Source organism: Nilaparvata lugens, unplaced genomic scaffold (assembly GCF_014356525.2).
Source record: "Nilaparvata lugens isolate BPH unplaced genomic scaffold, ASM1435652v1 scaffold4985, whole genome shotgun sequence".
Lineage (NCBI taxonomy): Eukaryota > Metazoa > Arthropoda > Insecta > Hemiptera > Delphacidae > Nilaparvata > Nilaparvata lugens.
Genome location: NW_024090938.1, coordinates 3,763 through 23,028, shown reverse-complemented (window position 1 = coordinate 23,028; position 19,266 = coordinate 3,763). Strand labels below are relative to the sequence as shown.

At 34.9% G+C, this 19,266-nt stretch overlaps 1 protein-coding gene across 1 annotated transcript; it reads right to left on the bottom strand.

Moving 5' to 3' along the window:
• Nucleotides 1–512: 512 nt before the first annotated feature.
• Nucleotides 513–5,118, bottom strand: LOC120355851 (choline O-acetyltransferase-like). The gene is made up of 2 exons (XM_039444582.1): nucleotides 4,951–5,118; nucleotides 513–708 (listed from the first exon to the last, which is right to left on the bottom strand). Exons 1-2 carry the CDS (start codon nucleotides 5,097–5,099, stop codon nucleotides 630–632), a joined length of 228 nt encoding a protein of 75 aa, XP_039300516.1. The 5' UTR covers nucleotides 5,100–5,118; the 3' UTR covers nucleotides 513–629.
• Between the last annotated feature and the right edge of the window lie 14,148 nt (nucleotides 5,119–19,266).

The window sequence follows — 19,266 nt, the reverse complement described above, 5'->3', positions numbered from 1 at the left end:
TTTCATTCGAAGAAATTATCCGTTCACACATGTTTGACATTCTTGTTCTGTCGTTAGTGACTATACTTCCATGACAAATAAATGGCTATATTAATGCTATTAACCTTATTCTTTTTTGAAACTTTTATTTGGGAAAATACAGTTTTGGGCTATGTCTGTTTGTCTTCTCCCAATCATATTATATATTATAATTGTGTATATTTCCATTTATGGACTATTCTTGGTTGATATGCCATCTTATTTATCTCTTTCCTATATAGGGCTACTTGTAATATAAATATAAAGAAAATAAATAAAAATCTCATAACATGTTGTGATAAAATATTTTAAAAAAAGGGTACTGAGATTTTTATTTATTTGCTTTATATATATTATAATTATGAATTGTGATTGTAAATGAAATGAATAAATAATATACAGAGTATTCACAATGAAATACATGGATTATGGTGAGACATTGGACATGATAGTGCAAAATGAGATGAGCTATGAAGTGCAGAACATACATAATCGTATTCTCCATTTGACCTGATTCCTGCAGGCGATGATGACGTGTTGGTGGGGGGAGGGGGAGTCGGGCTCTGAACTGTAGAGGGAGTCTTTGACATGACCGGGAACCCTGTATGAGGTCAGCAGGCGGTAGAACTGGGCCATGCACAGCGGTTGGCCTTTTTCCCGGAGGTGGCGCGTTCTACCGGCAGGGCTTTCCTGCAAAAAGGAAATCGAAATTGCTGTAAAAAATAAAATAAAAATTCCTGTATAAAATTAAATTAAAATGTGTGTGTTTCAAAATAGTTATTTGTGCAACTAGTGCGCAAAGTAACAGTTTGCTGCACCGAAAGAAACGTTTAAGCCCGAGCCGTAGGCGAGGGCGGAATGGTTTGTTGAGTGCAGCAGAGGAACTTTGCGCACGTATTTCACATTAAATTTTTCCTACAGATACCATTGAATATGAGAAGTGGGTAATTATGGGTAAAATGCCTGAAATCCATCAAATGTTTTTCTGTGTAATTTTATATTGATAAAAACCTTAATCCTAAAATCCTAAAGTCCTCGTGTCCTTGGTTAAAAATATAATTAATAATTTGCTCGTTGTGCTTCGTTACACCTCTGCTCACTATAGCAGCCACAGCAGTCACTCTTACCAACTTCATTTTGATTTTGCTGCACTGTTGCTCCATATAACCTACTAAGTATTTTGCGTTGCCATGTTGCAAATCTGGAGTGCAGGAAAAATTTTTCCCGCACTAGAGCGGAAAAGTGATTCTTTGCGTTCTGTAATCAGTGCAGCAATGGCCACTTTTCAAGGTAACTGTAGGAAAAGATATTTTCGTAATAAATATAGGAATCTCCTGTAAGTTCATTGTACATTTCTTCATAGCCTACAATCGATCTGTCAATGGTGATGAGTTGGAGAAGAATAGAGCTATCTGCTTTGTCCAATGACTGAATCGAATTTTGATCATGAATCAAATTTCATTTCCCTTTCATTCTTAATATGTCAAATAAGTATTAACATTTAGGAAGAAGAATAAGAACAAAGAGAGCATTTATTTATTTGTGCTTACTCAGCCAGCTGTGGGTGAGCACCCAGCCAGTGCGAGGCATTGGTAGAGGGGAGAAATCATTTTCTCCTTATTCAGTTGCCAGCAAGCAGCCGTAGGTTTAACCACGGTATCTTTCAACTACCGTGGGTTTAACAACTACTCCACGATGTGATTATTCACTTCAAGTTTCTTTCTTTCTATTTTGTTAAGTGATTTTGAATTTTTCGACATATGAAGATATTTGTATATAAGTTATACTCAAACCCGCTATTGAAGGTAAACTATTTGTTATACTTTTTTATTATATTTAAGGTTGTTCATCTGAGAGTTGACTAACTTCAAAAGTAATTCACTCAAGTAAAATAGAAATGTTATTATTGATTTGTTCATAAAATTATTGTCGTATAGTTAATAGGGAAAAGTAGTTATCAATAGTTTTCTTAAACGTTATAACTGGATTATTAACTTAATGTAAAAGTAGAGTGTATAATTAGACTACGTTACAATTCAAAGGGTTAAAGTCCGAATGTACTAGAGATAATCGTTCACACTAATGTAATAATTGAATTGTTCCTTTTAGAAAGATAAGTATTATGTTTAGGATTTAGAAATTATTCTTGGCTGTTTTATTTCACAGCGGTCCATGTTTGTGGCAAACTAATTTACTACTGACTATGGAAGAACGATCCTTGTTAATGCCAAATCAATCCACAATTATGAATAGGAGACAAGGGACTCCAGGTGCATCATACGAGGAACAGGTTAAAACGGATATGGAGGATAGGAAATAGTTGCCAAGCTGTGTTTTCTTTTAAGCAATTATGTAACATCTTTACCAAATACTCTGTGACGTAACTCGGTACCGAGGTAATGTGACGATCAAATTATATTTTCCGGCATTGAGATTCATGAAAGACTTAAACAAATAGATGGGCCCATCATCAATTTAGAATAAGGATATTGTCATGTATATGGAGTTTTGTAAAGTGGTAATCCTTTTTTTTTTATAATGAATTTATAAAAATTCATTGTGTTTGATTGAATTTTTCCTGAATTCATTCCTTTAGATGAGAATACCGAATAATTAGTAATAGGGTTTCCTTAATACTGATTATCAATAATTTATAAATTATTTCAATATTTTTAGAAAATCGTTGTCTTAACAAAATTTTTTTCAATTCAAAATTTCTTTTCAAAACCCATACGACAGCGATTTCATGACAGACAGAGAAAAGATAGTAAACTGACGTTAATAAGGCGCTGATTTTGTAACTTGAATCTCTCTTTACTGTACTATAATAAGTCCCAATGAATTAATTATACCGTCAGTTTCAGTTATAGTGCTTGTTTCAGCCAACAACTCCTAGTTGAACTTCTGGTTTGAAATGATATCTAGTGGTGTTTGTGCCTTAACTCCTGTTTCAACTTATGTTTCAAATCGGGTGATGTTTGAGCCTAAACACCTGATTTGAATCCAGTGGGTTTTCAGGTTTCAGCTTTGACTGCTGATTAAATCTCATATCAACTCCTGGTCAAGAATCAACCACTAAAAATAGGGTCTCATCTGAATATGGATAATCAGTAATATATATTATGTTTGAATAATAAAAATCATCTGTGGAGTAGACACATTTATTCATGGAGGAGATAATCACAATCAACACAGCTTTTTCGGATTAATTGCGCACTTAAAATATTTTTCTTTCACTTATTACCGACCCAGTTAATCTTTGAATGGAACCACATCCCAGTTAATTCATAGAAAAGTCTCTGGGTTAATTGAACAATTTGAATTTTTATACCTCTCAGCGATCGAATTAATTTTCTAACTCAACGATTTTGGTGATGGTTCATGGAGAGATTTCATAATATTATTTTTCTACAACTGCGCGTAAAGAAAGAATTTACATACTCAATTCTCCTCGTAAAACAGCTTATTTCTGAGGAGAATCTACTTATCTCGCTAACCATCCGCGCATGCGCAGTAGATTTTCTTTACGGTCGCTAATCAGCTGATGGTAAGCAGCTTGCCAAAAGACAAACCACTCTCGGTCAGATCTTAACCTAAAATTCGTTAATTGTTCCGATTCTGCAGCCATGATGGATATCAGTGTAGACGAATATTATTATTAACCGCCATATTATATTATTATAGATAATATATTATAGATAATTATTATTTCCGCCAGATATAAGTGATTTAACAGGTTTGTGCAGTTGTAGAAAAAAAATTGTATGTAATTCGCGCGTTATGCTTCTTTATCGCTCTTGCAAAATTAATTGAATGAGATTACTTTTATTCGATTCAATAGGGAACTGTGGAATAGCTATTTATGTATTAAGAGCGTAATGCGCGACTTCATCGCGCATTCCACCTTCATCAGCTATTCCACAGTTCCCTATTGAATCGAATAAAAGTAATCTATTCTCCAGCACACACCATAGAGCAACAATAGCATGAGAAGATATGTATGAGAAATGTTTATGATATCCCATGGTATAAGTCGTTTATGTACCAAATTTGAAGTCGATTTTTGTTAGGTCAAGCCGATTACTGTCTATTAATACTGTTTTGGCCGTGTGACAGTGTGAGAACAGCATTCTATGAGAGACAGCATCACATAGCTTCACGAAATGAGCTTTCATAATATTATTATCGCCATTGAAAATTGGGACATGAAGGCCCAATAACCACACATGATAGAGTATCAACACAATATGATACAGTATCATCTCAACTTGGTACTCATTACCATCATTTGATACAAAACTTTCAAACTTTGAATGAATTCTACAAACCATGAGATATCTTTTTATGCCGTCTTATCTCTATGGTATCACCATAAATGATACAGTATTACCACTCATGATACAGTGTCACCACACATACTACAGCAATATGATACTGTATCATCTCAACTCGATACTCAACACCATAATTTGATACAAAACTTCTAAACTTTCTCTCATAGAGTGCTATTTTTACACTCTCACACGGCCAAAACAGTATCAATAGACAGTAATCGGCTTGACTATACAAAAAATCGACTTCAAATTTGGTGCTTAAACGACCTATACCATGGGATATCATAAAGATATCTCATACATATCCTATACATATCTTATCATGCTATTCTTGCTCTATGGTGAGTGCACGTGAAGATATCTTCTTATGCTACATTTTCTCTGTGGTATTACCATAAATGATACAGTATCACCACACATGAGACAGTATCGATACAATATCATCTCAACTTGCTACACAACACCATAATTGGATACAGAACTTCCAAACTTTGAATGAGTTCTACCATGCGATATCTTTTTGAGATGATCCATGAAAAATTTCCACAATTCGTGGGTTAATAATTGTCAAATGTTCATCTTCTTTTTTAGCACTCACCGATCAAGTTTATCTTTGAACTGCGCCACATTGGCGACGACCCGAGCCGCTAGCAGTGCGATGTCGTTGTTGGATTTGATGTTCTGCAGAGGAAACAGCATGCCTGGGTTGACGTTCACTGGCAAGCACAGAGGTTGAGCCAGGTACATGTCATCTAACCACCACTCGTAGGCCTGCATCAATCAATACATCAATCAATAAGTCAACCAATAAATCAGTCAATCAATCAATCAATAAATCAGGCACAGTGGTTGGGCCAGGTACATGTCATCCAAGCATCACTCATACTCCTGTAGAACACCAAATGATTCATTATTTTCTTTGCTCGTTTACAAATTGATTTTACTGTCTTTACTCTGGATGAGATTTGGGACGTAGCCTATGAGATCCTATGAGATGCAAGTTTGAAAAATCTCGTAGACTACGGTTGATACTAGGAAAATAATATATATCCGTGTTGTCAAATTGTGTGATACATCAATCAGGACTTCCCATATATGCCGGACCTGCGCCTACAAAAAAAAAAAATGGCCGCCGTAGGTGGTGGCCGGAATTGATATTTTAAACAGGAACTAGACAAACTGAGATTTCGACGAACTGAGACGCTCTCCAACAGCTGATTAGTGATTTTTTTCTCAATAGTAATTCCTATAAGACCACGACATACGGCGACCAAAATATAGGAGGTCCTGCATCAATGTTTTCTTGCAAGCCCATCTGACTGGATGTCAATTTTATTTGATTATATATCCAGTCATTTATGGTCTTGCATGGTAAAATTGAAACTCGGCAACATGGAATAGTCCAATTCTCAACATCTTTCCTTGAGGTATAATTCCCATTGTTGTTTATGACTCATAAATTAATATGAATCAACTCAGTTCAACTAAGATGGGATCTGATGAAGATTTCTCTTCAATTGCCTGCTGAAACGATTCGATTCAAATGAGATTTGGAAGGTAGGGAAGGGGGAAGAATAAAACGAAAAATTAATTAAGAAGAAAGAAAAAGAAGAGAAGAAGAAACAGAGAAAGAAGAAAATGAAGAAGTAGAAAGAAGAAGGAGAAGGAGAGGATGAAGAAGAGGTGAGAAGGCCGGAGCGAAATTTGATGATGATGAGAGACGAAAAGGTAAAAGAGAAGATAAAGTACAAGATAGTAGTTAGCCTACTCAGATGCTATGAGATGAAGAGAGATTATATAATGGTGGAGCAGAAAAACATAGTAGAGAAATGGAGACAATTGATAGAAGAAAAGAAAAGTGATGAAAAGAAGATGAAAAAAGGAGGAGGAGGAGAGGAGGAGGAGGAGGAGGAGTAGGAGGAGGAGGAGTAGGAGGAGGAGGAGAAGGAGGAGGAGGAGGAGGAGGAGGAGAAGAAGAAGAAGAAGAAGAAGAGAAGAAGAAGAAGAAGAAGAAGAAGAAGAGTTATAGAGACCCTTGAGCGATCCAATCGTAAGTCGACCATGTAAATTAGCACTCGTAATTGGATCGGCTATGCATGGGTGCTATAATCCTTCCTTCCTGAAAATCGCTATTGCTATAGTGAGGTCCACGTTATAATGACAGTCGAGGGATACAGGAGAACAGCGTTGCCATGCCTCTGCCTTTCCACTGCATTAATAATATAGAGGATAGTTGATACCGGTATATCTAATGTAATATTAACCGTTCATCCTTGTTTGGAATAATCAATTATGTTTTATTCGTCAAGAAAATATATTGTACAATGATTTGATGATAAATTTTAAAATTGAGATTAAATACAATGGGGTTGCATGAAGAGATTGAGATTTCGCACAATTTGGCAACGCTGATATTTTTTCAAATTCCCAGCTTGTGTATTTTGAGTATTAAATATATCCAGTCATATTTTATATTTGCATTAAAAATCGAAATTTCACACAATTTGGCAACACGGATATTTTGTTCTTGTCCCATCTTGTATAGATTGTTGAGAGTGAGTTGAGACGAGTATAGTTATCAATACAAATTAGTGGTTTTCCTTAAAACACAATTTCTCATTTTCTTACACTAAATTTTGTAAAATTACGCAAACATGTCCATTATGGTGATTCAAAAGATATATTTCAGTTTTCAGTTTTTAATTTTTGTTGTTCTTCAGTGAAAATAACTGAATTTCAGAAAAGTTAAATTATAAACGGACTTAAAAATGTTATCCAATTTTTGGAGTTGACTATTCCGGACTTAAAAATGTTATCCAAATTTGGGAGAGAAATTAATAATGCAAGAGTTTCCTTAGTTTTTCTCTTCTGGTCAGTGTTTTCATGTGAAAATCTATACTATTAGAAAGGAAAGAACTGGCTTATATACGTACGAGATAGGAAAATTATGTTTGACGCATAATCACGTCTGACCTACTAGACTGATTAGCTTGAAATTTTGCATATAGATATTATATTAACAGATGATGGTTATAGGCCTACTTTCAATTCTTCAAGATTTTATTACGTCAAGTTTTCGGTTTGTCAAGTTTCAAAATCGACCCTTGCAGAGCACGCGTTTCCTGCCAGAGTGAGGTCCACGTTATAATGGCAGTGAAGAAAGATAGCAGAACAACGTTGCCGATCCTCTCTCTTTTCAATGCCTCCTACAGACGGTAGCTGATACAGGTTTATTGATGTAATGTTAACTGTTGATTCTCGTTTAAAATAATCAATTATATTTTATTAGTCAAGAAATTAAATTTTTCAAATATTTCATAAAGAATTTTAATAAATACGATGAAATATTTTGTTAATTGATTGTTAATTCTACATTGTTAAAAGACGATCTGGCAACAGAGCAAAGCGAGATAGAGATAGCCTTATCCGCTCTGTTGAATGATAGACAAGGATAGCAATATCATTGCTAATTAAACACTGCTATTATAACGTGGGCCTGACCATAGTAATAAATAAAATTTGGTTGAAAACAATTCCAGACTATCTCATTATAATGAAACATTGCGCTACTGTTTTATTTCCTCATTCGTAATCACAGAGACCTATTCCCATAACAAAAAGAGTTCATAACAAAGCCTCTCAATCAATACCAACCCACTGTTTTATAATTATTATAATAGCACGACTGTTTGCCCTACTTGACTTGGAATATGTAAATGCATTACCTCTTCCCCCAATCTATATCGGTATCGAGTTGTAACAATAACTGAATTAGTAAATATTATGTAAACGTTTTCATTTTCATCTGGAGGGTGAGAATTATAGTTACACAATCAGCTGTTCGATTTTCTGGAAAAAGCCTGCTTATATCATTGTTATGATTTGTGCTCATTGAAATAAATATCAGATTATTTCTGGCTATATAACTGGGACAGACTGATAGGAATAAACGTAGACTATTGATAAAAGAATAACGTTTTTCCAAGTCTGATATGACTGTGTTCGATTCCAGTGGTAAGCAGTTGAAAATGGAATACAAACAGTTTCTATCAGTTTAATATTAAAGAATATGAATGTTTCTTATGGGGGTGTTCACACACCCCCCCCCCAAATGGAAAATATTTTTCCTTGACGAATAAAATAAAATTGATTATTTCAGAGAAATATAAGAAGTCATGGATAATGGCCTGTTTTTTTTCGTTTCAGAGTGTTATATTGTTTGCTATAATTGTTTTCTAATAAATGAGGATAGCGAATACCAATATATCTGATGTAATATTGACTTCATCCTTGTTTAGAATAATCAATTATATTTAATTCATCAAGAAAATATATTTCTCAATGAGTGAATAGAAAACTCTCATTATTGAGATTATATATTTTGTCTACAAATTATTAAGTTTAAAATTGTTGAGAAACGACCTGGAAACGTCGCGGAGATAGGAAAGGATAGCGCCATGTGCTTTGTCGAATGATGGACAAGGATAGCAACACTAATGTTAATCGATTGCTGTCATTATAACGTGGACCTCACTATAGGAAGATGATAGACAAGGATAGCAACACCACTGTTAATCAAGTATTTGTTGAATTAAAAAATGATTTTTGTGTGTTTTGAATTGTGATTTGAGTGTGTAATTGAAGAATTTGGAAGTGACACATAACCTAGCTACATTTCGACTGTTGTATAAATTAGAATTGGAACCGTTTTGGGCGTATAGTTGACCTGTCGTACTTTTCTGTTAGTAGTGTAATTCCGAATGATTGAATAATTAAATCAAATTGAAATTGAAATTGAAATTGGTTTATTCGCCATAACATTTTACAATCAGTACTTACATTAAAAATATGATAGATACTATAAATAATATTATAAGTAATAAATTTATATAAAAAGGCACTACCGGCATGAGTGGAACTTGTTCGCCAGCAGTGAGTGCGATTAAAAATACAAATATTATAACATTAATCAAGACTAAAAGTGGATATTATATACTATATTACTCATCGTACAGAATCAAGAAAAACGTACTATAACAGACGGATTATACACTATGATCTTACAGTTATTACACAATTATCATTTCATACACTTATCTTGAAATAAACTCTAGATTTCACCCACTCTTCTATTTCACTACTTAGTTTTCTTGTTATTCTATTGTTTATAAAGTGATATGGGACTATATAAGCAAAGTATTCCATGAAGTATGTGAATTGATGTTTATTTATAGTTAATCTTGTAAAGTTTCGAGTATAAGGATTGAGTACAGACGGACGAAGGTTGTGTAAATGTGTATTCAAAGTAAGATGCTGCTTATTTCTATTGGCATGTGTAATGATTTTCCCTACAAAGACCTGTCGTAGCGTTGGAACCCCAAATTCAACAAACAAATTCCTGCTTGGATATAGTAGTCTAGGCCGTTTTAGAGCGGCTCTAATTAAATGCTTTTGCAGGGTAAATATTCTATTAAAGTGCGTGTCAAAGGTACCCCCCATAATTCTATTCCATACTGTCATTATAAGTGGACCTCTCAATAGGAAGATGATACAAGGATGATAGACAAGGATAGCAACACCACTGTTAATCAAATACTGCAATTATAACGTGGACCTCAATAGAGTGGACTAATCGAAGTACTTTCGTAGCAGATTGTGACTTTCCTCCTTTTAACATAATCTATTCAAATTCATAGATGCCTGTTGGTCCTTCCCCAATCATTTTAATTAGTTGTGTTTTTATCATTCAATAAATAAAATATCGCGGGACTGAGCTTTGCTCTGGAGTGTAAAAGCATAGAAAAACTGTAACGAAAGATTGAATTCAAAGTTTATATATATTTATTCATTTTCTCAGTCGTACAATTATTTTCACAGTTATATGAGGAGGCACAACAGGCTTATGCCCAAAACTGTCCCTTTTCAAATTCATACTGCAGTCCAAATCATAATCTAGGTTCAGCTACTATCACTCATCAAAATAACAATTTATTAACACTTCAAAAAACAAGCACAATGATGTCATCGTCAATTACAAATAGAATGATATAGAATGATATACTATGTTTGCTACAATAATTGTTAATATACTATATGTATCACTAACAGCATCTAGTTACTATTTTGGACATTCTGAAGTTAACATGTTTTCTAAAAAAAAGAGAAATAAACGAAAATAAGACTCTTGCTGAATTTTTCTTCTCGTGAGATCAGCTGGATGAACACATGCACTCGTTCACTCTCTTCCATTACGGTATCGACAGACGACAAGATTTTCAGATGTTTTTCCAAGGACGTATTTATCCTTTTAATGTCCTTCAGCGAGTTGTCCAAGTGTTGACACCTAGTGCAATCGAATCTTTATATCATAAACCTACTTTGTTCCAAATTTCGTGAGAATCGTTAGAGTCGTTTTCGAGATCCGTTGAACATAAATATATACCCATATAACCATATAACTACATAACCAAATAACCAGATAACCTCATAACCATATAAATATATATATTCAGAGTTTGCTCGCTTAATATAATAGGATAGTTTCTATCTCAATTTTGGAAAGGAACAGTTTTGGGCTTCAAGTCTGTTGTTCCTTACGCAATCATTCATAGTTGAGAATTATATTGTATGTATCAATGTAGAAATAAATAAATAGTTTAAGTTATAGGATACTCATGACATTGAAGAATAGTTATAGGAAGAGGAATCTCAATGTTTTGTCAGCTACTAAAAAAATCTGTTGTGGCACTCTCACACAACTTTCCTTGCCATTATGAAAATTGATCACCTGACGCTAGTGTTCCCGCGCATACTAGTTTACTATTCAAAGATCTGAGTCATCTGGTGACTGGACAATAACGCTGGATACACACGAGATCAGCTGCTATCTTTTCATAGTGAATGATTTAATAGAATCAACAGTTGCCACCAGTTTGCAATAATTGAATAATCACATTTTTTTCCAAATTTCAAGTTTATTTTCAATTTTAGGTGAAAATGTTACTAGACATTAATTGAAGAAATTTTAATGCTCAATCTTTTCCACTCGAAATTTTTCATTTAAATAATATCTGAGACCTGATAATTGGAAATCTAAAATTAAACTTTGCATAGATGGGACGGAGCTCCTGAAATTTTTACAGACTTGTGGCAGTTGATATAGCTTATCAATGACTATTTTAGGTATGGGTTTGATCAAAATCGTTGGAGCCATTTTCGAGAAAATCGCGAAAAACCCTGTTTTTGACAACATTTTCGCCATTGTAGCCGCCATCTTGAATTGCATTTGATCGAAATTGTTCGTGTCGAATCCTTATAGTGTAAGGTACTTAAGTTCCAAATTCCAAGTTATTGCATTAATTGGGAGATGAGATATCGTGTACACAGACCACATACACACACCACCACACACACACACACACACACACCACCACACACACACACACACACACACACACAACACAACACACACACACACAGACCAATACCCAAAAACCACTTTTTGGACTCAGGGGACCTTGAAACGTATAGAAATTTAGAAATTGGGGTACCTTAATTTTTTTCGGAAAGCAATACTTTTCTTACCTATGGTAATAGGGAAAGGAAAGTAAAAAATCATAATTCCCAATATACATATTTATTCATAGTGGGGAATTGGACAGATGTAAAACTTATGTGAGTTACTGGATACTCATAATATTCAAGTGTAGTTTATGAAATGAAATTATAGTACCCTTTGTTATTAATAAATATCAAGTATATAAATTACTAGCCGTCAGGCTCGCTTCGCTCGCCGTGTCCGTCTAGCCAGGGGGCTCCGCCCCCTGGACTGGATCGTCCAAGAATGAGAACAGCAGGCTCGCTTCGCTCGCCTGCATTTCTCATTTGAGCATTTTTATGATATGTTAGGACGATCCAGTCGGAGGTCCAGACTAAACGGATATGGCGAGCGAAGCGAGCCTGACGGCTAGTAATATAATATTCCCAGGAATAGCTCTGATTGATGTAGCAGTGCCCAATCAATTTTTCCGCGATAAATGCATTTCAATCTTCAACTTGGTTCCAACCTAACAAAGTCAACTCAACTTAATGCCAACCTTACAAAATTATTAATTTAGCTACCAGTTAACAACTGTTTCGAAGAGGTACTCTCTAGATTATAGTTCTATATTAACATAATGGTATGGACATTTTTCAATTGAGAGAATAAGGAGAAGAATATACATGCTAAAAGACGAACTTTAAACCCTTAAAAACCACCCTTAGAGTTAAAATATTGCCAAAAGATTTCTTAGTGCGCCTCTAAAGGGCCAACTGAACATACCTACCAAATTTGAACGTTTTTGGTCCGGTAGATTTTTAGTTCTGCGAGTGATTGAGTCAGTCAGTCAGTGAGTGAGTGCCATTTCGCTTTTATATAATAGATTCTTATCATTTTATCTATATCAAAGGATATCAAAATTCTATTTCATAAATATGAGAAAGTCGCCCTTAGAGTTAAAAGATTTCTTAGTGCGCCTCTAAAGGGCCAACTGAACATACCTACCAAATTTGAACGTTTTTGGTCCGGTAGATTTTTAGTTCTGCGAGTGAGTGAGTCAGTCAGTCAGTGAGTGAGTGCCATTTCGCTTTTATATATATAGATTCTTATCATTTTATCTATATCAAAGGATATCAAAATTCTATTTCATAAATATGAGAAAGTCGCCATTAGAGTTAAAATATTGCCAAAAGATTTCTTAGTGCGCCTCTAAAGGGCCAACTGAACATACCTAACAATTTGAACGTTTTTGGTCCGGTAGATTTTTAGTTCTGCGAGTGAGTGAGTCAGTCAGTGAGTGAGTGAGTGAGTGAGTGCCATTTCGCTTTTATATAATATATAGATTATTATTATTTTATCTATATCAAAGGTTATCATAGTTCTATTTCATGAATAAAAGAAAGTCGCCCTGGATACATTTCAAGTGTTGTTATATACATGGATCTGAATTTTCTGTCAACTAATAAAAATAAAGTTATCCCCAGCAAACCAACCTGATATTTATTTATAGTGAGGGATGTGACAGATGTATTTGAACTATTGCGAAAACAAGGGTAGACTATTTGCTGACATCATTAGCTCACACATAACACATAGCAATTGAAACTTTGCGATGCCCTCTTGAATGGGAGAGGAGAGAAGGAGAGGAGATGATTCAGTCAGTGACTGCGCTCCCACTCCCACAGCCAACTGCAGTTTGTTTGAGTTGCTTCAGTGTCTGCTTTCTACCCTACTCCTATTCCTACTCCTCCTTATCCTCCTTCTCCTCCTCATTCTCTTTCCACCTCATTCTCCTTCCACCTCCGTCTCCTTCGCCACTCTTCTCTCCTTCTCCTCGAACGATGGGAAGAAGAGATCAAGGAGAAGAAGGAGGAGTAAGAGGAGGAGGAAGTGGCGGAAGAGAGCGAAGAGAAGGAAAAAGGGGAGGAAGAAGAGGAGTGAGTTGAGGAAGGGGACGAGAAAGAGGAAGAAGAAAAAATAAGAAGAAGATGAAGAAGAGGAAGAAGAGAAGAAGAAGAAGAAGAAGAAGAGAAGAAGAAGAAGAAGAAGAAAAAGAAGAACAAGAAGAAGGAAAAGAAAAAGAAGAAGATGATGAAGAAGAAGAAGACGAAAAAGAAGAAGAAAATGATGATTATGAAGAAGAGGAAGAAGAAGAAGAAGGAGAAGATGAAAAAAAAGAAGAAGATGAAGAAGAAGATGAACAGAAAGAGGAAGAAGGAAAAAAGGAGATGAAGAACCAAACTCCTCCTCTTCTTCGTCCTCTGCATCTTCTTTTTCCTCATCTTCTTCTTCTTCTTCTTCTTCTTCTTCTTCTTCTTCGTCTTCGTCTTCCCTTTTCTTCTTTGTCAACCTGTTTCTGTGTCTTCTCAACCTTTTTCTTCATTTTTTTTTCTTCTTCTTCTTCTTCTTCTACTTCTTTTTCTTTTTCTTTTTCTTCTTCTCCTACTTCTTCTTCTTTTTCCTTTTCTTCTTCCACTTCTTCTTCTCCCTCTTCTTCATCTTCTTCTTTTTCTTTTTCTTCTTCTTTTTCTCCTACTCATCCTCCTACCTCATCTTCTTCTTCCTCTTCTTCTTCCTCTTCTTCTTCTTCTTCTTCTTCTTCCTCTTACTTTTCATCCTCATCTTCCTCTTCCTCTTCCGATTCCACTTCCTCCTCCTCTTCAACTAACTCCCCTTCTCCCTTCTCCTTTTCTTTACCCTCGATCTCCTCTTTCACTTCCCCCTTCCCCTCCTCCTTCTCCACTTCCTCCACCTACTCCTTCTCTTCATCCTCATCCTCCTCCTCGAGGGTAGTTTGTAAAGTGGATAAGGGTTGGATGAGAGGAGGTGTCTAGAATTGCAGCTGAGTTGGATCTAGTCCCCCCTTACCCAATCCACTGCTATGTGAGTCCATGAGTCAACACTCAACACTACTTGACAACCCGTGTGTATAGTTTATTTATTTATCTATTTATTCGTGCACAGAATCACAAATCATATAAATATGATTAGGAAGGAACAACAGGCTTGGCCCAAATCTATTCCATTCCCAAATTTTGATAAATTAATAAAATTTCCAAAAAATAGGTTATGTTTCTACTGTAAAACGACAATGTGAGTTATTGTCGTTAATATACAAACAAAGAACTGATTCGATATTGGGGCATGTGTGTTTTGGGGCAAAGCGCGGAGGCTGCTACCCAACACTATACAGTCATAAAAGACGATTGGGCTCATCCCAGCCGGAGCGCGAAGCGCGGAGGCTGCTTTTCAACCCTATATAGTCATAAAAGGCGATTGGGCGGGCGAAGCCCGCCTCCCAGCCGGATCGCGAAGCGCGGAGGCTTCTAACCCACCCAACTGTTGGTGCAGGGGGCGAAGCCCCCTACCGAGCGCGAAGCGCGAGTATATATATATATATATTATATATATATATATATACATATATATATATATATATTATAAGCTAAACATTTTGAATATCGAGAAATTGAAACATCAAACTATATTTAAATATAACACTTAATTATTACTTCATATTGAATTAATCATGTTATTTTATAAAATTTTGAACCCAAAAATACACACAACTTCTCTCACTAGCACAGCTGTGAATAGTTTTCAAGTTGGAAGCATAAGGATGGTCAGTTGGAGAAACTTTGGGTAGTGGAGAGTTGAACTGGAAATTGAAGATGAAAAGAAAGAGGAAAGTGACCAGAAAGAAAGAAGGAAAGTAGAGAACGAAGGATAAAGGGAAGGAATGAAAAGAGTAGATTAGAGAACAAGAAGAAGAATGAAAGGAAAAAGTGAAAGACTGAGAAGCAAGAAGGAGGGGAGTGAGAGAGAAGTACTACGGCCGGTTACAGAGCTCGACCGACCGTCAGTGCGTGCGTCAGTCGCGCTTGTCTTTTCCATTCAATTGGAAGAGATTCAATGGGCTATATGAATAAAGTTGAGCATTTGCTTATACTTCTAAAATATGGAGCTTTTGCTTCATTTTCTATGAATAAACGTGAGCAAAACCTTTTGCCCTTTATTTTTATCAAAAAAATAGTTTGAGCATTTGCTCAAAAGTAGAAGCTTTTGCTCAAAATTCATATGAATAAACTAGAGCATTTGCTCAACTTTTGAAGCAAATGCTTCAAAAAAGGTGAGTCTAGTCTAGAGCAGCTTATCACCTTCTGCTCATAGTAAAATGGCTCAACTAATCCGTATGAGGAAGAGGGAACTATACCAGATACGATTACAACCAATGATTGAGAACTATAAAACTTTTATTAGATTCAAAAGAATAAATACAAAAGATAGCCGTCACAAAATAGGAGATAGGCATTTAAGAAGATGAGAGTGTGGACGATTATAAGAAGGCTATTGATATTATAAGAATATGCTGAAGATTATTATAGAGATGACATTTTTTCACGCTATTATTTCCTGAAATTTTTACAGATAAAGGACTTGTGGCAGTTGATAGAACTTATCGATGACTATTTCAGGTATAACTTCAATCGAAATCGTTGGAGCCGTTTACGAGAAAATTGCGAAAACCCCCGTTTTTGACAACATTTTCGCCATTTTAGCCGCCATCTTGAATCGCATTTGATCGAAATTGTTCGTGTCGGATCCTTATATTGAAAGGACCTTACGTTCCAAATTTCAAGTCATTCCGTTAATTGGGACATGAAATATCGTGTACACAGACGCACATACACTCATACACACATACACACACACATACAGACCAATACCCAAAAACCACTTTTTTGGATTCAGGGGACCTTGAAACGTATAGAAATTTAGAAATTGGGGTACCTTAATTTTTTTCGGAAAGCAATACTTTCCTTACCTATGGTAATATGGCAAGGGAAGTGGAAAAATGTAAAATTCAAATCAGAACTCCATAAACTCTTCTAGTACAACTAACCATGAGACCAGATGTTGTGTGGGGTGCAAAATTAAATTGTTGGCAAAAATAATCAACAAAAGTGAGATTAGATTAGATTAGATTTCTTTATTTATGTATGTTACAATATTTACTGGCGTATGCACTAATTTACATTGAATGACAATAATGCTAGTTATTCAACGAATTTTACAAAGTATAAATAATTAATCAATGAGAATGAATTAATATAGAAATGCAATTAGAATAACGATAGTATAATAATGTGATGTAACTTCATAAATCGGCGGTGTTTCAACAAATAATTGTCGATTCTTTTAGAAGGATATGAAATATTCTTCCCATTAACACACGACCGGGAGAGAGAGAGAGCGTGATGAGAGGAAAAGAGAGAAAGTGAGAGAGTGAGAGAGAGTGAGTTGGGCGAAAGGACAAACCCCTTCAATAGGGTTGTTTGTTGAGGGATTTACTTCAATTGATTACTATGCCTATTCCAATGATGGCAATCCCTTTTGTAAACGCACGGATCAAATGAACACCGTTGTGTAAACTATCCTCTAACAAGTGTGTCTTCTTCTTCTACTTCTTCTCCTTCATCCTCTCCTTCCTCTTTTGTTTCTTCTCCTTTCCCTTCTTCTCCCTTTTCTTCTTCTTCTTCTTCTTCTTCTTCTTCTTCTTCTTCTTCTTTTCTTTCTTCAATTTCTCCAACTTAGGGCCGTCTGCACAGTGTAAGTTTAAGCTAAAGCTTAAACTAAATCTGGATTTTTTCTGGTTTAAACTAAAATTCCGTTTGCAAAGTATCAGTTCAAACTCTGTATTGAGTTTAAACTCTGGAAAAGTTTAAACCTCCAAAGCTGGAGGTTTAAATCAAATATTTTGGATTAACTTGACATCTGTAAAGATTTGATGGGGAAACAGCTGATAGTAAATTATTTTTCGACAGTTGTTTTTAATGCTTCTGTAGGCGAAAATTTATTATTATTTTAGGTTATAGTGAATTATTATTTAAATGAAAATTAATATAATGGAGGAATTGATAGAAGTTTTTAATGCAATTGATAAAGATGACTGCGAAGAAATTTTAAAACTGAGAAAAATTGGGACAAAATGATTTAAATTTCTGGGATGATAAAGAATTTTCTTAACGGTTTTCTTGAGTAAAGCAATTGCCAATCAAGTATTTGATTAAATAAACCAGTCAATAGAAAATAAGAAAATTTTTGTCAGTGGTCTTTGATTAGGAAACATATTTTCAACAACGCATATCTGAGATATTTTGCGTTCGAGAGATTTCTAATAAACGAGGAAGACTGTAGTAGATTTAAGCGTAACAAAATCGCTTTTTTAAAAACGTTTTGAAATATATTTTTTGGTGCCTACTAAATAAAAGTTTGTATCTAATAGTAATAATATAGCATTTCGTCATTTTTTGATCGCTTTTCACTTTTATTACCGTACAGCTTACAGCTCTGTGGATTTTAAACGAGGAAATAGTAACTACATAACCTCAATTTACTGATGGTTTGTGAACAAATAAAAAATTTCCTGTAAAAATTAGGCTTCCTGTTATTATAAACAATGGCATTCTATTACCAACTTAACGCTAAACTCGTTCAACTTAAACTGGATTAGTAGATGCACTGAGAAAACCGATACAAGTTTAAACTTTAAGATTAACTTAAATTCGATTAACTTAATCGAGTTTAGTAATCTATACTGTGCAAACGGCCCTTAGTGTTTCTTGTTATGTCTCATCATTCCTAGTTGTACACCTTTTAACGTATTACCTCCACCTTAATCCTCTCATCCTCCACTTCACATCTTTATTATCATTCTAGTACTATTGGATGAAATTGAAAAATTGTACTTTACTATTAGACAAGTAAATATTAACTATAAGTAACAGTATATTTACTCTGTTCTATTACTGAGTCCAATCTCCTGTCTGCTTATTCTCTCATTTTATAATGATTTCATCTTCTTCTGATTGTTTTCTCACGTTTTCCTCCTAATTTCCTTTATCTTCTTTCTCTCTCCTTTCTTTTGCATCCTCCTCTTCCTCCAATGCTCCTTTTTTCCTTTTTTAGTTCTCCTCTAAGTACCTCAAACTTATATCTATCTTCCTATTTTGGATTTTCAACTCCTTATTCATATATTCCTATCCCACTTACTCTTTATCCTCCTAAATCAAATGTAAAATAATAGAATGTACATCAAATGTATAAAAAATAAATTTCATGTTTTTTCGTCACCTCTAACCTTTCCTTCTTACACACCTTCACCTGATTCTACCTCTCCTTTATTCATCCTTTTCCAATTCCTTTCATCCTCAAAAACTTCTCCCTGTTTATTTTCCTGTTCCTTCTCGAACCCCTTGCCTATTTTCGCTGGTATTTCCCTCTTATTTCTCATTTCTTCCTCTACAGTTTCTTTGCAACTTCTATTTCTTTTCCACCTATTCTTTCATTACTTTTTCAATTTTTTGTTGAGTT